At 35.1% G+C, this 26,102-nt stretch overlaps 1 protein-coding gene across 2 annotated transcripts in view; it reads right to left on the bottom strand.

Annotated features, from left to right (window-relative positions):
- NCAPG (non-SMC condensin I complex subunit G) overlaps positions 1-26,042 on the bottom strand; it is a 31,477-nt gene extending 5,435 nt beyond the window's left edge. Inside the window, exons 1-16 of one of the 2 annotated variants that reach the window (XM_012472360.3) lie at positions 25,777-26,042; positions 24,572-24,775; positions 23,870-24,098; positions 22,026-22,171; positions 21,668-21,752; positions 19,876-20,068; positions 18,942-19,091; positions 14,734-14,874; positions 14,078-14,201; positions 12,822-12,911; positions 12,331-12,510; positions 9,492-9,602; positions 6,719-6,838; positions 3,270-3,491; positions 675-856; positions 186-360 (exon numbers count right to left, since the gene is read on the bottom strand). In XM_012472360.3, the coding sequence (XP_012327783.2) occupies positions 186-360; positions 675-856; positions 3,270-3,491; positions 6,719-6,838; positions 9,492-9,602; positions 12,331-12,510; positions 12,822-12,911; positions 14,078-14,201; positions 14,734-14,874; positions 18,942-19,091; positions 19,876-20,068; positions 21,668-21,752; positions 22,026-22,171; positions 23,870-24,098; positions 24,572-24,775; positions 25,777-25,887 (2,463 nt within the window). In that variant the 5' untranslated portion in view covers positions 25,888-26,042. Of the gene's footprint in view, positions 1-185; positions 361-674; positions 857-3,269; positions 3,492-6,718; positions 6,839-9,491; positions 9,603-12,330; positions 12,511-12,821; positions 12,912-14,077; positions 14,202-14,733; positions 14,875-18,941; positions 19,092-19,875; positions 20,069-21,667; positions 21,753-22,025; positions 22,172-23,869; positions 24,099-24,571; positions 24,776-25,206; positions 25,246-25,776 lie in introns of those variants that run through there. The other variant, XM_012472361.3, reaches the window with a different exon arrangement.
- Positions 26,043-26,102: the final 60 nt, after the last annotated feature.

Raw genomic sequence — 26,102 nt, 5'->3', positions numbered from 1 at the left:
TCTCCATATTTCCCATATTTATGATTTCTCCATATTTCCCAGGGTCTTGCTTTTTTGTGCTTTGTGTTATATGTTTGAGACAAAAGTCTAAAGATCAAAATGCAGTTCCTCGTATTTCAAGGGGTCTTTGAGAGACATTATTTTACCAAAACAGTGATCTGCACGCAGTTATCATCCTCACTCACCTGATAATCTTGAGAAGTCTTGGCTTGAGGATTTAATCTACTTGGTCTTGTCAAATCTACAAGTAACTCAGCAACATTTGTGATATCAACTTCAGCTAAAGGAGAAGATGCAGGGGCATTGGCCAGTGTTTGCAGGGTTGGAAGAAAAGCTTCTTCAAAGCATTCCTGATTAGTCCTATTGAGAAGCAAATTGAAAGTATGTTGACAGAACATTATTTGATGAGAGAAAAAGCATGACTCTAAAATCTGTTATGTATGAAATTCAAAAATATTATGTGTAAAATTTGCTCATCAAGATAAAGTACATTTTCATCTAGGAAAGAGCCAACAATTCAGATAGATAAAATCTATATAAGTTATTGTCATTTCATCATGTATCCACTAAAGATCGAAAAAGTACCAACAACAAAATATTGTTATAGATATAATTCATGAGGGACCTGAATTTGATGTCAAGTCAGATTTTGATTTACCCCTATGACTCAATACCTGCTTGCATAAGCAAACATGGGGAAGAACACGCCTAGGCAATGTCGAAGTCGAACGTCCTCTTCAGTCACAGGATTGTACCATAACAAAATAAGACGAGAAAGAATCCTGCTGCTGACCAAAAGCCCAGAGAACATCAGCTTGGCTAGTCCTTCCGCAGCTCCAGTCCTAAGTTCAGATACCTAACAAAGATGACATTCATTAGAAGAAATTTATTTGTATCTCCTTTTTAAGCCTCACTGTTCTACAATATTTTTATATGAATCATCCAAAAATCATTTGTGTTATTACCAATTCTTTAAAGGCAGATAAAAAGACTGTTTCTTCACAGCTAGACTAACAATTTTAGACAAATCTAAAAGACTAGGAGACTAGACAAATGCTTACTCTAGCCATGAAAAATTCAATTAAATTTTTTTAAAAGCACCAAAAGCTTTTTATAACTATTGGAAAATAAAAATCAAAACATATATTTAAATGCTTAGTGTTTCTAAGACATAGAAAATTCCCAGCAATGGCGCCTGACATTAGAGGTGCCTATCTATAAGCGAAAGCTCCATAGGTAGGAGTGGCAATTTGTCTGAGTAATGGGTAGAATGTGAACAGAAGATGTAGAAGCAGAAGGCATTCCTTGAAAGAGTAAACAAAACAAGTCTAGAGAAGACAAAGGAAAAGACAACTGGATGTACACAGGCAAAACAATGAAGCTGGACCTTAGACCATATACAAATATTAACCATCAACAGCCTAAATATAAAAGCTAAAGCCAGAAAACTCTCAGTAGAAAACAGGGATAAATCTTCATGACTTGGACTTAGCACTGGATTCTTAGATAAGACACCAAAAGCAGAAGCAACAAAAGAAAAAATGAATACATCTCCAAAATTAAAAATGTTTAATATATCTAAGTTATCAAGAAAGCAAAAAAACAACTTAAACAATAAAACAGTTACAAAGTATACCTGATAAGGATCTACTATCCAAACTACATAAAGAACTCTATAAAGACAACCAACCTAACTTTAAAAATGGGCAAATGTCTTGAACAGACATTTTTCCAAACAAAATATACAAATGGCCAAGAAGCAGATGAAAAGATACTTAACATCACTAGTCATTAGGGAACTGCAAATCAAAACCACAATGAAGTAGCACTTCATATATAATAGGATAGCTATAATTTTTTAAAACTGGTACATAAGTGTTGACAAGGATGTGGAGAAATGGAAAACCTTGTACATTGCAGGTGGAAATTCAAAATGGTTGAGTCACTATGGAAAACATTTTGTCAAGTTCTCAAAAAGTTAAATGATTCAGCAACCCAATTCCTAGGTATATAGATACCCAAAAGAATTGAAAACAGGTACTCAAACAAATACATATACACGCCATGTTCATAGCAAGCAGCACTATTCACAATAGCCAAAAGGTAGAAATAGCCCAACTGTCCTTCAGTGGATGAATGCATAACAAATCACCATATATACATAAAATGGAATATTCAGCTATTAAAAACAAATGAAGTACTGATACAAGATGCAATGTGGATGAATCTTGAGAACGTTATGCTAAATTTAAAAAGCCAAACAAAGAGGTCACATATTGTATGATTCCAATTATATGAAATATCCAGAATAGTTAAATCCATAGACACAGAGTGGAGATTGGTTGTTGTCAGGGCTGGCAGAAGAAGAAATGAGGAGCAACTGCTTAATGAGTAGTTTCCTTTCGGGATGATGAAAATGTTTTAAATTAGATGATAGAGGTGGTAGTTGCCCTTCATTTTGAATGTACTAAATGTCAATGAATTGTTCACATTAACAGTGTTAGTTGTGGCCAAGCACAAGGGCTCACACTTGTAATCCAAGCACTCTGACAGGCTGAGGCAGGAAGATCGTGTAAGGCCAGGAGTTCAAGACCAGCATGGGCAACATACCGAGACCCTGTCTCAACAATTTAAAAATCAGCAGGCATGGCAGCACATGCCTATTGTCCCAGCTCTTCAGGAGGATCACTTGAACCCAGCAGGTGAGGGGGCAGTGAACTATGATCACACCACTGCACTCCAACCTGATGATGGAGCAAGACCCTATCTCAAAAAGTTAAAATTGTTAAGTTTTGTTGCATCACTTCCACCTCAGTGAAAAACTATAAGCTGTATAAAAAATTTTTAATCAGTTGGTTAACATGTGCTATAAAAATAGTAGCTCAAGAGTACTTAAAAGAGATCCAATACCATACCCTATCTTATATCTTCTACCCTCCCAATATAAAATTATTCTAAACTATTTCTTAAAACTCTTAGGGATAAATCTTAGAAGTCTCTAAATCACAAATACAATGTAAATAAAAAATCAATAACAACCCCCTTTAATAGTCACTTCATTTTTGTTTATACTTCATTTCTTTGCACATACAATTTGATAGTGAGAAATTAGGTATGATCGTGAAAGTTAGGATTTAAATATGATATTAAAAAAGTAAAAGAAAGTATCCAAATTTAAAATCCAGTAGGAAAAAATAAAATATAAAGAGCATAAACAAATACATGCTGAAAATGGCATTTCATAATCACAGGACTGGATTATTTCTTACCTCACTATCTAAAAAATCAGAAAGGAGTTTCAACACATTCTTAGCTGTAGCAGTCTCTTCAGCTTCTTTTGATTCTTGTTCATCATCACTGTTTATTTCTGTACCTTCACAATGAAGGGTTTTGATTTTAGTTTTAAATGGTTCAATCCCAAACGTCATCAGTTGGTCAAAGATTGCCTTTAAAGCACTTATTTTTATTGTGACATCATCAATTTGCAAAACCTAAATCAAGATATTCCCCACCAAAAAAAGTAAATTCAGTAAACTGTTTTTATTGTTTACAGAAAATTAATATGTATCTTATTTTTTTCTTAGTCGAATTTCAATGACAGTGTCAAGTCTAAAGAAAACGTCACTTTTCAAAGATATAGTTAAAATTTCAATGTAAAAAAAACACATTATTTTTATTTATTTGAACCGTAACATTTAGAGCTATATGCTTTAAGAAAAAGTTAATCTTCACAGTCAATAAAAATTTCTGGAATTGGACTCAGGCTGAATTATATTCTTCGTTCCTTTTGTTTAAAAAGTATCAACAATGCCTTCATCCATGATTTTATTTTTTTAAGATTCAGAAAAACTGTTCAATTATATTAATAGTGTTCTAGCCCAGCTGTCAAGAGAAAAACATTATATTCTAAGCAATGAAAGGCATTCACTAGAACAGTATTCTTCTAAGGTTATAAAGTTTTATTTTTCTCTTATTAGCTCAATGAATTTAGAATTCATTAATAGTAAATTCAGTTTTCAATTGGATTACTTTATGAAAAGAGGTAAACCATGAAACTCAGCACTCTGTATGAGTCTAACGTTAAAAATGCACACAGATTTCAAAGCCATGAAAAAAATACAGAGCTCAGTATTTATATTATTTAAAAAAAAAAATTTTTTTTTTAAGACAGAGTCTCACTCTATGGCCCAGGCGGGAGTTAAATGGCACGATCTCGGCTCACTGCAACCTCTGCCTCCTGGGTTGAAGCAATTCTCCTGTCTCAGCCTCCTGAGTAGCTGGAATTACAGGTGCACACCACCATGCCTGGCTAATTTTTGTATTTTTAGTAAAGGCGGGGTTTCACCATGTTGGCCAGGTGTCAAACTCCTGACCTCGGATCCGCCAGCCTCAGCCTCCCAAAATGCTCACACACAGGCTCCAAAGGTGTGAGCCAATTTACTATATTCTTTAATGTAATTAAATTTAGGTAATTGATAAAATAACTTGGCTTTTAGAACAAATAAAAATCACCTGTAAAGGCCGGGCGCAGTGGCTCAAGCCTGTAATCCCAGCACTTTGGGAGGCCGAGGCGGGTGGATCACGAGGTCGAGAGATCGAGACCATCCTGGTCAACATTGTGAAACCCCGTCTCTACTAATACAAAAAAATTAGCTGGGCATGGTGGCGCGTGCCTGTAATCCCAGCTACTCAGGAGGCTGAGGCAGGAGAATTGCCTGAACCCAGGAGGCGGAGGTTGCGGTGAGCCGAGATCGCGCCATTGCACTCCAGCCTGGGTAACGAGAGCAAAACTCCGTCTCAAAAAAAAAAAAAAAAAAAATCACCTGTAAAATGGTCAAAATAGTGAACTGAGAAAAAATGCCTTAACTTTTCAAAACTTTTAAAGAAATTTCAAGAACACTTCCTGCTTGCCAGAAATGGACAATTGTGAATTCAGAATGGTCGATTATGAAGCAACACTAGACAGCTGGGTCATTCTATCATCTTTAAAATATTATCTTCACTTGCTTTCCAGGAAATCATACCATTTCTCTTCTACTGTCCAATTGTCCTTAGCCCCTACCAGTTTCTCTTCATCTCCCCTACCTTTATCTGAGGCTTAGGGTCCTACAAAGTTGACCCCTAAACTCATTCAATCTATACTCATTCCTCAGGCATCATCCTATCTCTAAGCATTGCATACTATCAGATACAATACAAATATCAATAGAATAAGGACTTCCATCTCACCATCTTGGACCTCTGCCCTATATACTCCAAACTCATATATAAATGCCTATTCAATATATCCACTTGTACCTTAAACTGTAAACTTACCATGCCCAATACTGTCTGCCATAAAACCTGCTCCTCTGCTTCCCCCATCGTAAGAAAAGACAACTTCATCCATCCAGTTATTCTGCCCCAAATCTTTAATTTATCCTCTACCTTTCTCTCACATACCACATCAGATTCATTAGCAAATCCTAAACTTTATTTTCAAATTTAGATTACCATTTCTTCTCACAACCTCAATAACCACAACCATCATCTAAGCCATCACCGTCACTTTCCTAGATTATCAAATACCTTCCTTATTAGTATCCCTGCTTCCATATTTGTACCCCTACTTAATATGAGGGATCTGCAAACAGCCCAAATCCATTCTACCACCTGTTTTTGCATAGCCTGCAAGTTAGGAAGTTTTGCATTTTCAAATGATTTTTTAAAAAAGAAAATATATTACATGTGAAAATTATATGAAATTCAAATTTCATTGTCCATAAAGTTTTACTGGACTACAGCCATACTAATTCATTTATGCATTATCTACAGCTGTTTTCACACAACAACAGCACTGCTGAGTAGTTCAGACAGATCATATGGCCCACAAAGTCTAAAAATATTTACTCTCTGGCCCTGTACACAAAAGGTTTGCCAACCCCTCCCTGGTCTACACCACCTTATGCCCAGTGAGATCATAACAATCTTCTATTCAAAGCCCTCCAACTCCTTTCCATCTCATTTATAGTGAAAGCTGACATCTTTACAGTCTATAAAGTTCTAGAAGACATGGACATCCTGCTGCCAGCAAACCCTTTTTCCTATTATTCTTCCCTTTGCTCAGTCTTTCCTAGCCATATGTTCTCTTGTTCCCTGAACACACCCAAAGTCCTACACCCCAGGGCCTCTTCCCTTGCTCTTTCCCCTTCTTGGAAGCCCAGATAACCACGTGGTTCACTCTCCCATTTCCCTCTGGTATTTGCCCAAATGTCAACTTATTAGTGAGGTCTTTCTCAACCAAAGTGCTCTCTCTCCTCCTTCCCATTTAGTCCCTTTCTCTGCTTTATTTTTCTCCATCTGATATATTGTATACTTATTTTTCACTTTGTGTTTCCCCTTCTAGAATGTAAGCTCCATTAAGACAACACCTTTTATCTTGTTTTATTTATTCACTACCTACCTATTTTATTTTTTCTAAGTCTATAACAGTTGCTGGCACATAATATGCACTCAATAAGTATTTGCTATGTGATTAAAAGAATATCTTAAATAACTGGCATTTCATCTTTTTCTACAAACACATTTTAATAAGAAATCAAAAGATAAAAAGTCTCCAAAGATTATCCATAATAATAATAATCATCAATAAGCACCAGAATAGATAAATTCAGAGTATTAGCATTATCACCACAGAGTATTTCAGAAAATACAACTGAGACTTACAGATAAATCCTACCTGCAATAGTAATATAAAGTGTTTACTTGCAAAATCCTTATTCTGTAGTCCACAGCATCCCAAGCATAAAACAGCCAGGTTTCTTACTACAGGATGAACACTTATTATTCCAGGAAGAATCTGAAATGAATCAGAAATGACCAGGATAACAAATGTATAATAGTGTACTAAAATCATATTCAAAATGACAATTTCCATATGATTTCATAGATCTACTTCATTTCCCTATTGTCTATTTACTCAAAGATGTCATTTTTCACTTTTAAAGAAAAGGCAAGTATTAAATAGCCAGAATCACCTTCCTAAAATAGTCTGATCATGAGATACCTCCCCTCCACCTGCTAAAAGGGACTCAATGGCTTCCCAATGCTCACAGAATAAGATAAATCTCCTTAACATGACATATACTATTCCTTATTGTGTAGTTCCTTTCCCAATCTTCTTATACCACACTACCTCTTGCTCTTAGTTTGTTCAACTATTCTGATTTGGATTCAATGCTATACAACAGAAATATAATAAAAGCCACAAATGGGAACCACTTATGTCATGTAAGTAGTAGCCATATTAAAGTTAAAAAACAAATGGTGAAACTAATTTTAATATATTTAACTCAATATAACCAAAACCTTGTAATTGTAGTATTTAATCAATATAAATACTATTAACAAGATAACTTACCTTCTGTTCTTTGTACTAGTCTTTGAAACCCAACATGGTTTCTTCTTTTCTTTTTTTTTTGTTTTTTGAGACAGAGTCTTATGCTGTCACCCAGGCTGAATGAAGTGCAGTGGCACAATCTCAGCTCACTGCAACTGCAGCCTCTTAGGCTCAAGTGATCCTCCCACCTCAGCCTCCCAAGTAGCTGGGAGCATAGGCCCGAGCCACACCTGGCTAATTATTCTATTTTATTTTTGTAGAGATAGGGTTTCACCATGTTGCATTGAGACCACTGTTGTGGTCTCCAACTCCTGAGCTCAAGCCATCCACCTGCCTTGGCCTCCCAATGTATTAGGATTACAGGTGTAAGCCACCACTCCCATCCCCAATGTGTTTTAGTCCTTACAGCATATCTCATTTTGGACTAGTTTTTATAAGCCATGTATGGCTGGCAGCTACCATATTAAGCATTCTCTGTCTTTTTCATATAAAGTCTACTCAAATATCAGACCAGAATCACCTTCGATAAATATGTCAAATCCTGCTATTATAAGTTCACATATGGTCATATAGCTCTTCTTCATAACAAGCACTAATAGCACAAACTTTCACTTTTTATTTACTTCATTTATGCTCCTCTCACTTGACCAGATCAACGAGGACAATCTATATCTTTTTTTTTTGTATACCATGTATACTTTATTCCCAGAAGTTAATATGTAACAGATGTTCAGTAAATATTTCCTCAATGAATAATTTATGAATATTTTCCCAATGAATAATTTATTAAATCTTTTATTTAAAACATAGTAACTTCATAAAAATATAACTTTTATCCAAATATCTTTTATATTCTTCTACTAATCTCTTTCAATCTTTAGCCATAGATTTTTATACACTTAATATCATTATGACCATTCAATTTTGTGTCCCTTCTTCACATAACACTGTATATCCTTTCCCTCATATATACATAGTGGTCATATTTACTACTTCAATTTTGTAGAGCCAGACATAAAATACCCAAGTACAACTTAAAGAGCATTACTTTTCACTAAAGATAATTGCTTCTCTAAAAATAAAGCTAAATTCTAATGGTTGAGTACAAAATAGTATTTCTCCAGAAGCTCTAAACTATTAAAATTGGTTTTCTTTGCTACATTTAGGAACTCACGACAACCAAGGAATTAGACTTCAGATCACATTCACTGGCTAATTCTCACTAGTCCCAAGTCAATACAATTTTGAGATACTTCTGTAAGAGCCTGGCTACATATAGAATTTGCTTTGGATGAGTAGTACTATCAAAACAGTAACAACAACAAAATAGTGCACTAACACTGTGACCATTAGCCTCATGATGTGGCAACTGAACACTTGAAATGTGACTAGTCCAGTTTTAGGATTTGCTATAAGGACTTGGTATGCAAAACAGAATGTAAAGCACTGCAACAGTTTTAATATTGAGTAAATAATGAAATAATTAATATTTTGGATATATTGGATATATCCAAATAATACAGTTGAATACGTTTAATATACTAAAATTATCCTTTTTTTTTTTTTACTTTTTTTTTAATGTGGCTACTAGAAAATGTAAAGTTATATACAGTTTGCACTATATTCCCTATCAGAAAGTAATATTCTAGAAGAATCTTACAGTACTTGTGTACCTATGGGAATTACCTACAAAGGGTTATTTTAAAAGTCCTTTAAATATAATAAATAAATTCCTTTCAGAGGGCATATAATGTGATCAACTCAGTCTCATCATATAGCAAAATTCCAGTACTTAAATATTCCTGGTTATGTTTCAGTATCTCCTCTCTTACTATTCAAAGAATGAAGATATTCTGTATCTCCTTCTAGTATGAAATCATTTTTTCAAATCTTTAAAAGATTATAACTTATGTATCAGGTCCTTTACATACATTATCTTATTTAATCCTCACAATATGAAGTGGCTACTATATATATATTTTTTTTTTACCATTTATACTTATCAGAAATGTAAGATTGTAATCTGTTCACTTTTTTGATTTTGAAAGAACACATTACTTATAAAATAAGAAAGGACTGGACTAAAATAAAGCCCAAGAGACCACCAACAAACCAAAGATTCGATGATTCCATTCATAGTTGCACTTATGCCTGTTGAAATGGACATCTGCTTCAACAGTTCATAGCATAAAATAAGACACTTCTGCAATGTTTCAGCATCATTCTAAAATGAAGACAAAATATTCAGCATTAGTAATATCTTCTGCCCATCTCTTAAATGTTTGCTTTTTCAGGGCTTTATGTAGGGCTTACTGTCACTCTATATAGACTCTGTGAGTGATCTTACAGCTATCACACAGATAGTAAATGGTAGAGGTAGGATTTTAAAATTGACAACTTCAGCCAGGCGCAATGGCCCATGCCTTAATCCCAGCACTTTGGAGGGCTGAGGCGGGTAAATCACTTAAGGCCAGGAATTTGGGAGCAGCCTGGTCAACATGGCAAAACCTCATCTGTACTAAAAAACACAAAAATTAGCATGGCAGTACACATGCTGTGTACCTGTGGTCCCAGCTACTTGAGAGGCTGAAGCACAAGAATCGCTTGAACCCGGGAGGCGGAGGTTGCAGTGAGCCGCGATCATGCCACTGCACTCCAGCCTGGGCGACAGAGGGAGACTCTGTCTCAAACAAAACAAAACCAAACCAAAACAAAACAAACAAAACAAAACAAAACAAAACAAAACAAAACAAACTGACAACCTCATTTATCATCTATGAGCTAGCCCAGCTATTTTCTAAGTTTCAGATTCATATATACAACTGCTAAAAGACACTTCCTCTTGGATGTTCCAGTCTCCTCAAACTCAACACGTCCAAAAGGGAACGCATCGTTACACAAATATCTCCTCTTCCTTGTTCTCCATCTTCATACTGTCATCACCATCTACCCAGCTGTCTAAACCAAAAGACCTAAGATATATTCCTGACTCCTTTTTCTCCCTATTACTCATTTCTAAATATCTCTCAAGTTCATCACTACTTTCCATATCCACTGTCATTACCTTGTTCAGACTACCATCATCTGTAAGTCTCCCAACGCTACTGTAAGTCTCCCAACTATTATGCCTGTCTAAGCTTTTACTACTCTCCTATCCATTTCCTGAACAACAGTGATCTGAGACATATGACTTACCTAACCACTTAAAATACTAGTGGTTCACCATGATCCTTAAAATACAAAATTTTTAATATTGCTTACGCAAGGCCTACCTGACCTAGCCCTTAATTTTTCCCCAGATTTTTCTCCTTCCTCTTCCCATCAATTCTCTAGTCATGTGGACCTGAAGTTTTAAAACACAACAAGCATTCTTTAACTTCTGGACCATCACAGATGTTGTTCCATCTATCTACAACATTCCTTCCATAATTCATTGAGAAGAGACAGCACAGAATGAGTTAAAAGCACAAGTCTAGAGCCACTTGGGTTTAAATTCTGCCTCCACCATTTACTATCTGTGTGATGTTGGGCAAGTTACTTGCCCTTTGTAAAATGAAGATAATAATAGTACCAACATCATAGGCCTATAGTAAGAAAAGGAATTCACATTTGTGAACTAAGTAATGCTGTGACCACCACAGAAAAAGTATCCTCTAACTGTTAGATTACATTGTTATTTTTATTCAAATCTCAGGATAAAACATGTCCTCCTCTGGCGAAGCCAACAATACTCTACCAGCATTAGATTATCTCTCCATAAAACCTCTATACTTCCCTGATCATAGCATCTATTACGCTCTGTTGAAGTTGCACTTTAACAGATTTATAGTCCTCAAACAGGACAAATGGACACATAAATGGTCAAAGCAAGTCAAGTTAAACAGATGATATTAACCATGATAAACTACTTTTGCTAATTTTTTAATTTTGACATACAGTTTGTCATTTTCAGATGACATTTTCAGTTTTTACTTTAAATTTACTTTCCAAATTTAATAACCTATAATGATCCACAGACTTTGTCAAAAAAAAGAAGCTACCAGCTATCAAAATAAAATTCAGGCATACTCTTTTGGAAGGTGGGTACTGAAGTTGGGATGTCTATGGCTAACGAGGTCAAGAACATAACTCATGAAACTCTCCTATATAGAAGGGTCTCCTATTTAGCATTCTCTTTATGAGAATAATCAGCACATCCCAAAAGTACAATAAAAAATGATGTTCACTGCAAAAGGTAATATCCCAAAAGAAATTAAAATTAATAACAAATATTAATTGATACCTATCTTATGTTCAGATATTTATTACTTGTTATAAGATAGAATGGTATCAATACCATTAACAAAAAATTTCTTTCAAGAGGAAAGAAATAATCCATTTAAGAGTCTACTTTAACAAACTAATTTATTTAAAAAAAGGAACTACTGTAAAGCAAGCTTTAAATGTTACCAGACATATAAGTTTAGTATTTCATTAAACACAACAACGCTGCTTAGCTTTTTCTAAAAACACAAGAGTAATGTAGCTTTAAAAAAGGTTCATGTTACCATAGAAATTATTTTGCTAGCAGTAGAAAAGAAAGGTCATGGATCTTCCACAAATAAGAGAAAAATAGATGTATTTTCCTTTTTTAAACCATTCAAGACAAAAAAAACAAAAACAAAAAAACCCAGAAAACTCAGAAGTGAACCACTGGAAAGCTAGCTTCCCTGGTAAGAAAGACTTCAGATTCTAGAGATTAGCATGACAAGGCAGCAAATAAAGACCTAATAATAATTAAGGCTTTTCAAAGTCCAAAAATAGAAACAGGAAAACATTTTCATTTTAATTCATGTCACTGTTATAAATTGCTCCAAAGTAAATATATTTTGGCAATTCCAGGAGTTAGAGAAAAGATTTAGTTAAGATGATTAATAACATCTGAGATTTAGTATGAAAAAATTTACCTATACCTTCTCTATGTGGACTTCTTTAATTTCAAGTTGCTCTGTATCTTTCAAAAGGTTTTTTCTGGCATCTTCTAATGCTTTTATTTCCTCTTTTAATTCTGATGCCCGATTAAAATCTTGTAAGGCAATGCAATTTTCCAAAGCTTCTTTGGCTTCAATAAGCTTAACTTTTATTTCAGCCATCTAAGAAAAGATATAAATTGTTTCAACACTAAACAAAAACTTAATATCTGCAGCAACTCAGGAGTATTATTTAATAACTATCCAGAATTTAAAGAGTCAGGCATATGCAAACTTGTAACTTTCCTGACAGAGATCTGCAAATCTCTGAGACTGATATAAAATAGCAACATTTTAAATATTCTTACAGTTTAACAATTAAACAATGATTATGTGAGAAACATTTCAGAACTGCACATCAAGAGGAAAGAATACACTTGTACAACATTACACTCAAGCACTTATTTTATTTCTATTATTTATAAAACACTTACCTTGAGTTCTTTCTTTCTTGCATCAGCTGGATCATCACTAACACCAACAGTAACAATGGGCGCCCGAATCTCTGAGATAATTTCTGTAACCTGATAAGTTATGATTCAGAGCTTTAATATATGTATACATCAGCAAATGGTACCAAAATGCTATATAAAACTCCAAGTAGTATCCACCACATATTGAATAATAGAGGAAAAAATACACAGGTAGAAATAGCACACATACTGTTTGCTAGACAATTTTAGGAAGAAAAAAAAAAAAACATATATATATATGTATATACACTTGACTACAAACTGAAATTATTTGAAGAGAAGGGAAACAGGCACACAGACATTGAAAATAAATTATCCCTCACATAGTGTTTGAAAAACAGAAAAACGAATGATGGTGCTTAAGATGAGACACTATTAAATTCTCTGCCTGAAATCCTCAGTCATTCTCTTGTTCAGCTATGTAGGAGTTAAATACAGAAAAATGGAATATTCTTTTATTCTTCCTTTGGGTACACAATCCATAAATATTAACAGCATAAGGAAAGACTTTCCTTTCGGAACCACTTGTCCATTGGAATTGGCTGATCAGGAAAAGGCTGCCTCCCAAATAAAAGTTGTAGAAGGGGTGTATATAAAAGGAGAGGTTGGAAGGGATGACCTGTGAATTAACCTGCAACTGAAATTATATGATTTTTTTGAAAGAAATGATACAGATCTGTCTTTTTTGGCTATGCCAGAAAAAAATAACACTGAAATAGTATTACAGTAAACATTTATTTCTATATTTATCAAGCACTTTATAAGCAATACCTCATTGAACAATGAAAGGTAGGTTTCATCGCTATTCTTATTTGCAGACAAGTAACAAGACTGAGTAACTTGTCCAAAGTCACAAAGCCAGAAAGGGTCAGAGGGGATTCTAAAACCAAGTATGTACAATTTGAGTAAGCTTTCAAACACACTAGCACCCACTGCCTCATGGACAAAACCACATCCCCACTTGTAACTTCCTACCAAATCTGCTCCATTTTTAACTGATTCAACAATGACAGGTACACTAAGAGGAAGAAGGTGATATTTTAAAAATATTCTGTGTATGAAAAAGAGATAATTGGTTTTAAGAAATTTTAAAACTCATTAAAGAGACAAAGCTAAAACAAAACAAAGACAAAATCAAAAGTTCTAAAGAGAAAATAAGACAGTCTTCAATGTCACTGGCCAAAACCTCTTTATCAACAATGAGGAAAATTACTTACAATTTGTGTTCTCTTATTATCATCTATAATGATGTGGAGTAGTCTTCCAACAAGAAAAGAAACCAAGGATATTGGGATTGTGGGTAGAGTAAGAATCTCCTGTAAAATAGCCAGCAGTTTTTTTCTGCAGTCAAAAAGAACTAATTTAAATATCATTATGACAAAACATATTTTCTCTCTAACATTCACCTGTTCTGCAGACTTAATTACATTTGTCTCAGTTCTTTCACTTACATTTATCACTATAATAGGTACAAAAATCTGTATGCACAGACTTTGGGTCAAATATTCTTATTCCACACAAAAAGAATTTTCAAAAAACATCATATGATTTTTAATAAATCAACCTGATAAAATGACAAAATACCAGAAATGATTAAACCTTTTAGAAAATGCTACTAGCCTTAATAAACCTAAATAGAAACTTTTAACCAAAAACTGCAATTTTATTGGTTTATTCTGAGAAAACTGAACTAGAAAAATAAATGTATGTGTATATATGGAAATATGTAGAAGGGAAAACGGAAAAATAACTTTTTATATATACCACTTTAGAGAGCTAGGATAAACAAGTTTAGTTATATTGAAAAAGCACTATATTACTATACGGGAAATTAGAAGAGCAAATTGGAGTAAGTGTTAACATTTAGATATACCTTCCTCCTTCTTCATTGGTATCCAAAGACTTAATAATTAGAATTAATTGTTGACCTATGAATTCTTTTGTCATCAAATTTCCAATATAGGAAAAATCACCTCTGTTTTCTTCATTAACAACTGGAATGCTCCGAATATAACTAAAACAAGCAGAATTAATAAAGTAGAATCTGTTAAGAAACATCAAACAAGAATTGGTTCCCACCATTAGGTCAAAAAAGGGCATTTTTAGGTCATATTAGTCTAAACACATAGATGTCTATGCCATGTAATTTGGTCTACAAACTCAATTCTATACCATTGTCATTAACTTTTGCAAACAAACTTACTGATCAATCAAAATAATTTCGAAATGTATTTTCAATAATGATTCAAATTTTTTATGGACAATTTTCTAAAGGTACATATTTATATCTAACTGATAACTAACGATTTCAATGTCACCAGCATTCTCCCAATTACAGATGGTCCTCAATTACAGGTGGTTCAACTGATAATTTTTCAACTTTAGGATGAGTTTATCTGAGAATTAAACTCATTTGACTTATGACATAGCCCCACTGTAAGTCAAGAAGCATCTGTCAAGTTCTGAATCCCTTGCCCAAAAATCCAATTAGTCGTAAAGATCTAATCTTCATCATGCATAATTATGATTCTTTTATTTTAAAAAATTGTAACAATAATTACACAAGTAATCCATGAATACAATTATCTTTTTTGAAAAAAATCAGAAAAATATGGACAACTTCACAAATTTTTATTATTCTTTCTTAGGAATCCTAATCTCTGTATACACCACCACCATCAGTTACCCTTTATTCTTTTTTTTTAACCTTTTATTCTTATTACAGACATCACCACCCAAACTAAAGCCCTTCACAATCCTCACCAAGAGGGCTGTATAATCGGTAGCCTCTGCTTTTTGTGTGGAACATTAAAAAATAAAGTTACTTAAAAGCAGAACTAAGAGTGTAAACTTAGACAGCAAAATGCCTTTAAGATAGAAGAAACATGAAAAACAATCCTGATCAAAAATGTCATTCAAAAAATGTCACCAGGTACAGGGGCTCACACCTGTAATCCCAGCACTTTGGGAGGCTGTGGCGGGTGGATCACTTGAGGTCAGGATTTCGAAAAGAGCCTAACCAACAGGGTGAAACCCATCTCTATCAAAAATACAAAAAGTAGCTAGGTGTGGTGGTGGGCACCTGTAAACCCAGCTACTTGGGAGGCTGAGGCAGGAGAATTGCTTGAACCTGGGAGGTGGAGGCTGCAGTGAGTCGAGATCACGCCACTGCCCTCCAACCTGGGCAACGGAGCAAGACTCCGTCTCCAAAAAAAAAAAACACACAAAAAAAAAAGTCAACAAAAATCAAGTTATAGAAATTGTGGTAAAATATATAATAAATAAGTATATTCTTATGTATTACAAAGTGACAAACAAGAGTAAATAAAAGCTCATAAATTTCTGGCCACAAGATTAGGACTTTTAAGACATCAGCCACCCTTTAGATTCTAATAGGAAACTAAGGAAACCTACACAACTGATAACTATCAAAATCAATCAATCAGTAGAGTTACTCTTTTCTGACAAGTTAAAAGAAAACCTTCATTTATACTCATCTTTGGATCTCTCTCCACTCCTCCAGTTCCATCTTTAGCAAAATGCACAGCATCTTGGCTGAGGGTATTTTTTTTAAGTAAATTCAAACAGTTGTTTAATTAATAGATTAAAAATCCTCAACTGCATAAATACAACTTCAAACTGACCCATCAATTTTAGTTACCATTAAATCTTCTCATTATAATGAAGAGACCACTCAAGAAAGTATTTTAAAGTCAAAGAATTTATATTTAAGACAGCTTTCAACAAATTTCATTGCTGTCCATTTTACTTAATCTAATTTGATAAGCCTCACTTCCTTGTTTGCTCTTTAAGTGAACACCTTAGTTAACCAATTGTTTCACATCAGAGTTTCCAGTTATTGAATCTACTGCCTAAAATATACAATATGCCTGAAAATATATTCCTGAGATTATTAGGAAATAATTTTTCAATTTAATTTTGTTTCTGTACTCAAGTATACTAATCCCATCTAGTGATGTTGCTCAAAAAAGAAAGTCATTCTATTTTTTAGGTCTTCTTTCAACAATCATTAAAATAAATTTCTTTTTTTTTTTTTTTAAATGAATGAGAGGTTCTCATATTGCCCAGTTTGGCATTGAACTCATAGCCTCGCCTCCTCAAGCGCCAGGACATCTGGCCGGAGCCACAGCGGCTCCCAAAATAAATTTCTAAATGTTTTCCTCTTTAAAGGTGAAGAAAACAAGTCGATGAAGTTAAAGTCACTTATTTCAAAACTCAAAGACTGAGTGACAAAGGAAATGTTAATCCCTGATCTTTCAGAATTGAGGAATCAAGCTCTTTACAAGTCATCTTCTGATGCCGTCCTTGAGGAAGACCCCTCCTCCTTTATGCCATTTAAATATTTAACATTTCCTCATATTTTCTTGTAGTTTCACTATCTTATATAAACATCTTTTATATTAATACACATTATTAAACTCTGCCACAAACTCATTCCTTTTGGAAATATTTCAGCATGGCCCAAACAGCATTATAATGAATTCTCTAATTAAATGTCAAAGTCTGAAATAATTACCATTAAAACACTTATTAGATTCACACAGGTTCTTCATGATGTTAATATGGGCTTGAGCTGTAGTTTCCCTATTGGCTCACATTTGAGATATTTATCCTAGATTTAGGACTTTTGCAGAGGAAATTTAGAGGCATTCACAGCTTTGCTGCCTAACTTCTATGTGAGACCATTATGAATAAAAGCAGAGAAGTATTATTTCATACAGATAATTCAGGACCATAATTCATATTATATGGAGGCTTTTTAAAAAAATACATCAAAAGCATAAAGTTAAAAACCTACATACCAATATCTGTCAAAATATATATACACTATGAAGATAATGACCTAGCAATTTATTTCTTGGAATTAACCCAAAAAAATCCCAAAGCTATCCAAAAATGTAAAGGAAGTGTAACATACTTTTGCTTTTATCAGTGAAAAAGAACAATATCCTAAATGTCCATCAACAGAGGAATAAATTAAATGTTACCACTATACTATGGAATGATATGCTGTTAAAATGGTAATGGCACCTGTTACATTATATACACACCAACATATAATGATCTCAGGTATCAGTTGAAAAAAAATAGTACATGTAGAGTGCTATATGTTTAAAGAAACCTGTATTCAAAAAATGTATATACATGTAGAGAAAGAGGTTTGAGTATATACCCCATATTGTTTAGTTGCTAATTCTAAGGAGATAATGGGATTGAGGAAGTAGGAAATAAAAGAGAGAATTCCACATTTTTATTCTCTATACCTCTATATTTGAATTTTGACAAGAATTCATTCATGTTTTTCTTGTATAATTTTAAAGTGAAATAAATTAATCCAAATAATTTCTAAAAAGGTGTAATTATGGTAATCCAAATATTTTTTTAAAAGGTATATTTTGAAAAAACTTTAAAACATGAAGCCAAATAGTAAGATTTTAATAAATAAAACTGGCCACAAAGATCCATGCTGTGAATTGGAAAACTGTGGTCCATGCACCAAATTCAGCCTACTACTTGTTACACAGCTTGCAAGCTAAGAATATTTTAAATTTTTAACTGATCATTTAAAAAAATTTCTTATTTTGTTAACACACGAATATTAAAGTTCAACTCTTTGGTGGCCATAAAAGTTAATAAAAGTTTTATTGCTAAACAGTTATCTACATTGTCATTGGCCACTTTTACGATACCATGGCAGAGTTAAGTCATTGTGACAGACAGTATATGGCCCAGAAGACTCTAAAATATTTATTATCTGGCACTTAACAGAAAATGTGCCAACCAATTTCAGAAATAATATATCATCATTATCAACTTTATGCAGAAATGTTAATAATCATAACAGTTTTGAAGAAATGATCCTAAACATAGTGACTTGTCTTTCAGTATACATACCAGCATAAAATATTCAAAAAGACTCAATGTATATAACTATCCCTGCATGTACAAGAAAAGGATTTTTAACATACTCAGAATCAAGCACGACTTTGAGGAAGAGGGTAGGGAGGTTGACACATGCAGCAACACAAGCATTCTCCAAACTGAAAGAAAAAAATTTACCTCAGTAAATAGTCTGCATATACTACAGGCTCTGGCAAAATCTGTTCTAAAAATTCTTCACCTTCATCTCCTTTTGATTTCAAATATTCACAAAGGGCACACCAATACAAAGTAATTTCAGGAGTTAATGTTTCCACTGGAATCAATTTCCTTCATTTAAAAGAAAGAATATAAGAAAAAGCATGATCTTTATATCACTAAAAATTGAAGAGTACAAAAATGGAAATAAGATTTGCTTTAAAACCACTATCCTTTTAATTACTCATTAATGTATCCACACAGAAAGGAATGAAGAAACTTAGAACAAAAAAGAACCAAATAAGCAAACATACACTAGAGATGCATGTTCTTGGATTTTCTCATGGTAGGCTAATTCAAAAATTGAAGTAAGAAACTGAAGAGGGAAAAAAACATAGCTAAAGTATATAGTCTATGATAAAGTAATGAGTTCTTAAACCAGAAGGAGAAAAAGGGAAAGAAGATATTCATCAGACTAAAAGAAAACAAAAGAGAGGTAAGATTAAAGGTATCAATATAATCTTTTTTTTTTTGAGACAGAGTCTCGTTCTGTCACCAGGCGCCAGGCTGGAGTGCAGTGGCACAATCTCGGCTCACTGCAACCTCCGCCTCCCAGGTTCAAGCAATTCTCTTGCCTCAGCCTCCCGAGTAGCTGGGACTACAGGCGCACGCCACCATGCCCAGCTAATTTTTGTATTTTTTTAGTAGAGACGGGGTTTCACCATGTCGGCCAGGATGGTCTCGATCTCCTGACCTCGTGATCCGCCCACCTCAGCCTCCCAAACTGCTGGGATTACAGGCGTGAGCCACCGCGCCCAGCCCGGTTTTAATATAATCTTAAGCTATGGGGAGGGAAAAAAAATTAATTGCATAAGTTAATCAGTATTACATTTCAAAGAATGAATCCTTTATATACCTGCCATCATCGCTTTTACAGATTCCCACCAGTTCACTGAGGGGAGTCACTGAAAACAAGGCATTGAGAACAGAGACTGCCACTTCAGAAGAATTTTCTACATCCAACCGATGAAGCAGCTCTAAGATATTTCCCTCAGAGAACCGTAACCAGCCTTGGAGAAGATGCTTCTGCATAGCTTGTTTCACAGCATCTGTTGAGTCATTTGAAACATAGGTGAACAAAGGCTCCCTCTAGCTTCCATCTCCTGTATTTTGTCTGTTTTAATTAACAAAGTCAATATTTACAACAGAAATAATAGAGATTAAGAGGCACAACTAAGCATATTAAAGGGAAAAAAAAAGAAGTACTATGAAGTACTATGATACTGCAAAAGTCACTGCGATGGTCACAAATAAAAATGAAAAAGGTTCAGCACCAAGTACCACAGCCTAAACAAATACCTTTGCATTCCTTCTCCCCTGGGTTCAATGGGCTTCAGGTGTTAGCTTAGAATATCCAATAGCTATTATTCCACTTGTTACCTGATTTCATCTATTACATGACTGCTATTTATAGTAGTGAACTATGCAAGCACACATCACTCAACAAACCTTATTTTTAGCTTTTAAGGTTATACTAGTAATTAATACCGACAATGTTTTCAAACTCAAGTCGGTTTTCTCACCATAGCACAATAGAGCCATCTTGGCCTTCTCATGAGAGTTAAAAATTTCAAAAAATATCACTCCTATAAGCAGATGCTCTCAGGGGTCCCCAGCTCCTGGAACACAGACCAGTACCAGTCTGTGGCCTGTTAGGAACAGGGCCACACAGCAGGAGGTAAGCCGAGGTCTAAGGAGCATTACCGCCTGAGCTCTTCCTCGTGTCTGATCAGCGGAGGCATTAGATTCTCATAGGCGCAGGCACTCTACTGTGAACTGCGCATGTGTGCTATCCAGATCGCGCTCTCCTAATGAAAATCTAACTAATGCCTGATGATTTCAGGTGGTACAGTTTCATCCAGAAACCATTCTGCCCACCCTCTGTGGAAAAACTGTCTTCTACGAAATTCATCCTTGGTGCCAAAAATGTTGGGGAATGCCACTCTAACAGAAAAAAAAAAGGGGAAATTATATTGGTCAGACTATTCCTAATTGTTTCTGATATACAGAACACATTCATACCAAGGTACACAGACAGGGAACAGCATTTTTTTTTTTAAGGAAGAGAGAGAGCAAATAGATCTTTTCCTACTTCTGACATGAATTAGCTTTATAGACTTAAGTATCGTTTCACCATCCGTAAAACACAGAAAGGTTGAAAGAAATAAGCTCTGCTCCTTCAAAATACCAAGATCTTGGCCGGGCACAGTGGCTCATGCCTATAATCCCAACACTTTGGGAGGCTGAAGCAGGTGGATCACTTGAGGTCAGGAGTTTGAGACCACCCTGGCCAACAGGGTGAATCCCCGTCTCTACAAAAATACAAAAATTAACCAGGTGTGGTGGTGTGCACCTGTAATCCCAGCTGCTCAGGAGAATCGCTTGAACTGGAGAAGCAGAGGTTGCAGTGAGCCAAGATTGCAATGCACTCCAGTCTGGGTGATAGAGCAAGATTCAGTCTCAAAAAAAAAAAAAAAAAATCAAGATCTTTAGCCCTGTGTTTTCTATATAATACCTCAAGATAAATTTCACCAGGTTCATGAGACTGGCAAGCTTACTTGACCTGATTTCATACTTGTTTCCTAAACCTTGTTGTCTGACCTCAAAATCTCACTAAAGTTTTGTATATATAAAGTTGTTTATCTTACCTGATCTGTCATTAAGACCTTGTTGAAGGAGCATTACTCTCTGAGCAATGGACAAAGCTCTCATATGAACCTTTTCAGCTAAAACCTTAAAAATAATTTATAAAGATGGTCATTAAACAACACAATTTATAGATTTCATAATAATATCACCATCTTAGAAAATTACCCAGAATCTCCAAAAGAAATTAATATCTGGTAACACAATACAGTAAGATTCTACCTAAATTACCTGTGTTCTCTGTAAAAACCTCAACTGAAGAAATAATTATTATATGCCAAGTATTTTTCTAAAGCACTTTAAGAAAATGGCTTCTTGTCCTTTAAGAATATACCAACACAAGACATTGAACTTATTTACCTGATAAGCCAGCTTTCTAACAGCCTCTTTCACATCCTTGGTGCGCCCTACAATTTTTGGCAAAGTCTTTGCTGATGGTGCAATACATGATAACACTGCCCGTCTAACTTCTGAATTTGAATCATTTTCAATCAAAGTAGCATATGCTAAAAATAAAGCAATACATTTTAGTCTTGAAGAAATTATTTAACTAGAGTCATAAAATAAATCGCATTTTGATATTTAAAATGTCTTTAATACGATAAAAGATAGGCTGGGTACGATGGCTAATGCCTGTAACCAGCACTTCAGGAGGCCAAGGTAGGTAGAGAACTTCAAGACCAGCCTGGGCAATACAGGATGACTCCATCTCTACAAAGTAATTTTAAAAATAAAAAATTAGCCAGGCATGGTAGTGGCGCTTCCAGTTACTTAGGAGGCTGAGGTGGAAGTATCACTTAAGCCCAGGAGTTTGAGGTCACACCTCTATAATCGAGCCTGAGTGAGAACCCCCTCTGTAATAAAGAGTAATAATGTCATTTTTTACTCTTACACATTTAATTTTAGTTCAAGTTTTTTTCCCCCCACCAACTTCCTTTTTTTTTTGGAGACAAGGTCTCACTGTGCTGCCCAAGTTGGAAACAAAGTACTGTGATTACAATCCTGAGTCACTGCTGCACAGGCCACCAACTTCCCTTCCAAAGATACAAGAAGGAATTAGTCAATGGAATGGCTCTAAGGCCAAAAGAGAAAACAAATAGCACTAAAAGTCATGGAAAATTCATCATTAGATTATGTCTGTGCTACTCCTCAATATGTAAGAGAAAGTTTAATATAGCAGACAGTTTATTTTAAACTAATATTGCTTTATAAGGGCTCATTATTTTTGTTTTTTAATGAGACCTAAAAAGAAATATTTTCTGGTTTCATTCACTGAAACAAACCCATTTCTAATATTTAAATATATTTATCTGTACTTCTCACATCTTTCCCACCTTAATTATTAAGTACATGTTGACTATCAAACATACATGTTTTACAATTATTATGTATATCTTTTAACATTAAAAAAAACCCCAACTACTATGCTATCAAGTAATTGTGATAAATATACCAGTGATTATAAAACTGGCAACAAGGACAGAGAGAACAGAAGAGTGCCTAAAATATACCTAGGCATATATAGAAAAATGAAATACAGCCATCTTTATGACCCCAGAGGTAGAAAAAAATTCCTTAAAAAGAGATTTAAAAATACGAATCATAATGGCAGAGATTTATATGTTTGACATTAGAATTTCTGTTCCTAAAAGGATACCAAAAAGGGAGTGAAACAATGATACCCCAATAAGCCATCTAAAACAGGAAGAGATCTACAATTCATATAACCCAAGGATTTCTTTTCAAAATAGATAAAGAATTCCAATGAATTAATTTTTTAAAATGGTATATTAAATTAAAAACCTGATTGAAAAATGGGCAAAACACAGTAACAGGTATTATACAGAAATATAACTGGCTGCTAAATATATAAGTACACCATGGTTTACACAAAATGATAAACATTTAGACATGATTTATGTAAAACAAAATTTTTTTAATGTAAGCAAAAGATTAACTCAAAATTAAGGATAATAGTTACTTCTGAGGGAAAGGGATGCATTGGGAAAGGATGCAAGCAGGCTTCAAAGGTACTTTTTTTTTAAGCTCAGTGGTTGCTACTTAGGTTTTTTTTTTTAAATCTGATTCATATATTAATTAACTCTACTCTTCCATATGTATAGACCATACCAAAAAAATTTCAAATACTGAGAATTTAACAAAATCAACAAATCTGAAAAAAAGATTTCAGAAACTATACATACCATTAACCACTGGGCATTCATCATCCTTTGGATCTTGAAGTCGTGAAAGTGCCAGAACTGCCTGTATTCTCACATTTGGAATCTTATCTTTCAATCTAATAAGCATGGCTTCATTAATTTTATCAAACACATCATCATCAATCTGAGCATTTTCTGGCATACTTCCCAAAAGCTTGTTTATAAGCTGGCACACTCTAAATCTCACTGCATTGCTGTTTGCTTCATGAGACTAAAACAGAAACAAATCAAAATTTATTCATAGTCACATACCACTCCCAAATAATCAATATTATCTGAACACTATACATTCAGAACGCAAGAAGTTACAACAATTCATTTCCTGAAGAGAACCTACAGTGCTACCTTGGTCCATATGTATAGCAAATACATATTTTATAAAGTCTCAAACAGTCTAAGAGAAGTTTTTGCTAAGTTACACAGTCCTCTTTGTAGAGGCTTCTAAAATACAGAACTCATTTAAAACAAACATAGAAGAACTAGTTTAAAGAGGTCATTAAAAATGTAATGCTGCAGTTAAAGTCCACCTTTTAATCATAATGATAATTCTAAGATTTCCTATAAATGATACTCATTCACTTTCTTAATCACTAGATATTTCATTGTCAAAAACAAACTTCCACGACCCTATTAAAATGGCAAAATTTCTAAAATCCCTCCCCAAAGTGATCGTTTTCATAGTACCTTTAAGAGAAAAGTAAACAAATAATTTAAAAGGCCACCATCTTTCTCTTCCTCATCATCTTCAATATCCGATTGGTGAAATGAAGTAACAAACTTTGCTGCAAATTCTATTATCCTCTCCACAGCTGGCTCACGTTTATAGACCACCATAGCATATTTAAGGTAATGAACGAACTTCTCATGAAAACCTGTTTTATCATCCGTCTGAAAGACAAAAGAAACCCTTCATAAACTACACCGATCAAAATCCTTTATTCCCAACATCACTTTAAGACTGCTGAAAGCACTAGCCGTAATAATGCAGACAAATAAAAATCATTATTTAGCAAACTCTTAATTATTTGAGCCAGCAAAAGGGGAATCAATTTGCATGAATTTCTCTCCAGGCTATAATTGGAGTACACAAGCTTGACTTTTTACAGTGAAAAGATTTGATATATTTTTTTCAATATCTTTGAATTCTCAATAATCCTTCAGTACCAGTTCAGTACAAATATGCTTCTTCATCAACAACCCAAAATCAATACTGGCTTTTATATTTCTCATATTCTGGCCTTCCTATCACCAGCAGTTTCTTTATGAGACAATCTGCACATCCTATCTCATATCCTCAAAGCCCTGTGACGTTGACTTACAATTTTTCTTGAGCCTCAAGATTCTCTCTCCAAATTCATTGTTCTATTATTCTCAAGGTTCCACTCAAAACAAATAGCATGTATATAAATGGGAATGCCCAGGCCCTAACGACTCATTTGCTTAGTGACTGGATTCAATGTAACCGTGGGACGAGGGTAGAGTCATTTGACCGTCGGCGGGGAGCGATGACCCCAGGGGCAACGACCACTGAACCCCCGCGTTCAGGATCCACTCTGTGGCTCAATTTTTGATGTCTGGTCGCCTCGGTGCTCGTAAACGTTTCTCTCCACGTTCACGATCAGACCGCCCGGAGGCTAGGGGTGTCGGGCCAGAAACGCCAAGGCAGGACCGAAGTGGGCGACGCCCAGGCTTCGGAGTCTTTCTGCCCTGGGCCCAAGCGACTTCGGGTAAGTCCCTGACTTCTCCGAACCTCAAGTCCCTCTGAAGTGTGTCGCGAAGGTGAACAAAGCTGGAGTTACGGTGCGCCGAGCCCAAGAGCGATGAAAGGCCCCTGAGGGAGGCTGGGCCGGGGCGGGAGAGGGGCGGCGACCAAGCCCGGGCGCGCTTACCGTGCCGTAGGTGCGGCTCAAAGCCACCACCAGCTTGGCCTGGTTCTGGTGCGGCTGCTGCGCCAGCCGAAAAGCCTCCTTGATCGACAGCAGCCTCTTTTCCGCTCCCATGGCTCTGGGACCCTGCCGGGACGAGTACTGCCCGCGCTCGGCTACAGCCAGCCCTCCTCCCCCGCCAGCTCTGAGGCAGAGCTCTCGGTGGAATCTCCTAAGGCTGCAGATAGCGGGCCCCAGGCGCCCGGGGAGTCTTTACCGCCCAAACGTTCAAATAATTCCCGCGAGAAAGAGAAATCTCGCGAGACTTCCGCAAACGCTTTGGGAGGCGA

This window comes from Aotus nancymaae, unplaced genomic scaffold, assembly GCF_030222135.1.
Source record: "Aotus nancymaae isolate 86718 unplaced genomic scaffold, 86718_ANA_hifiasm-v0.15.2.pri h1tg000006l, whole genome shotgun sequence".
NCBI lineage: Eukaryota > Metazoa > Chordata > Mammalia > Primates > Aotidae > Aotus > Aotus nancymaae.
Note: the sequence above shows the minus strand (reverse complement) of the source record. Positions and strands in the feature narration are given on the sequence as shown.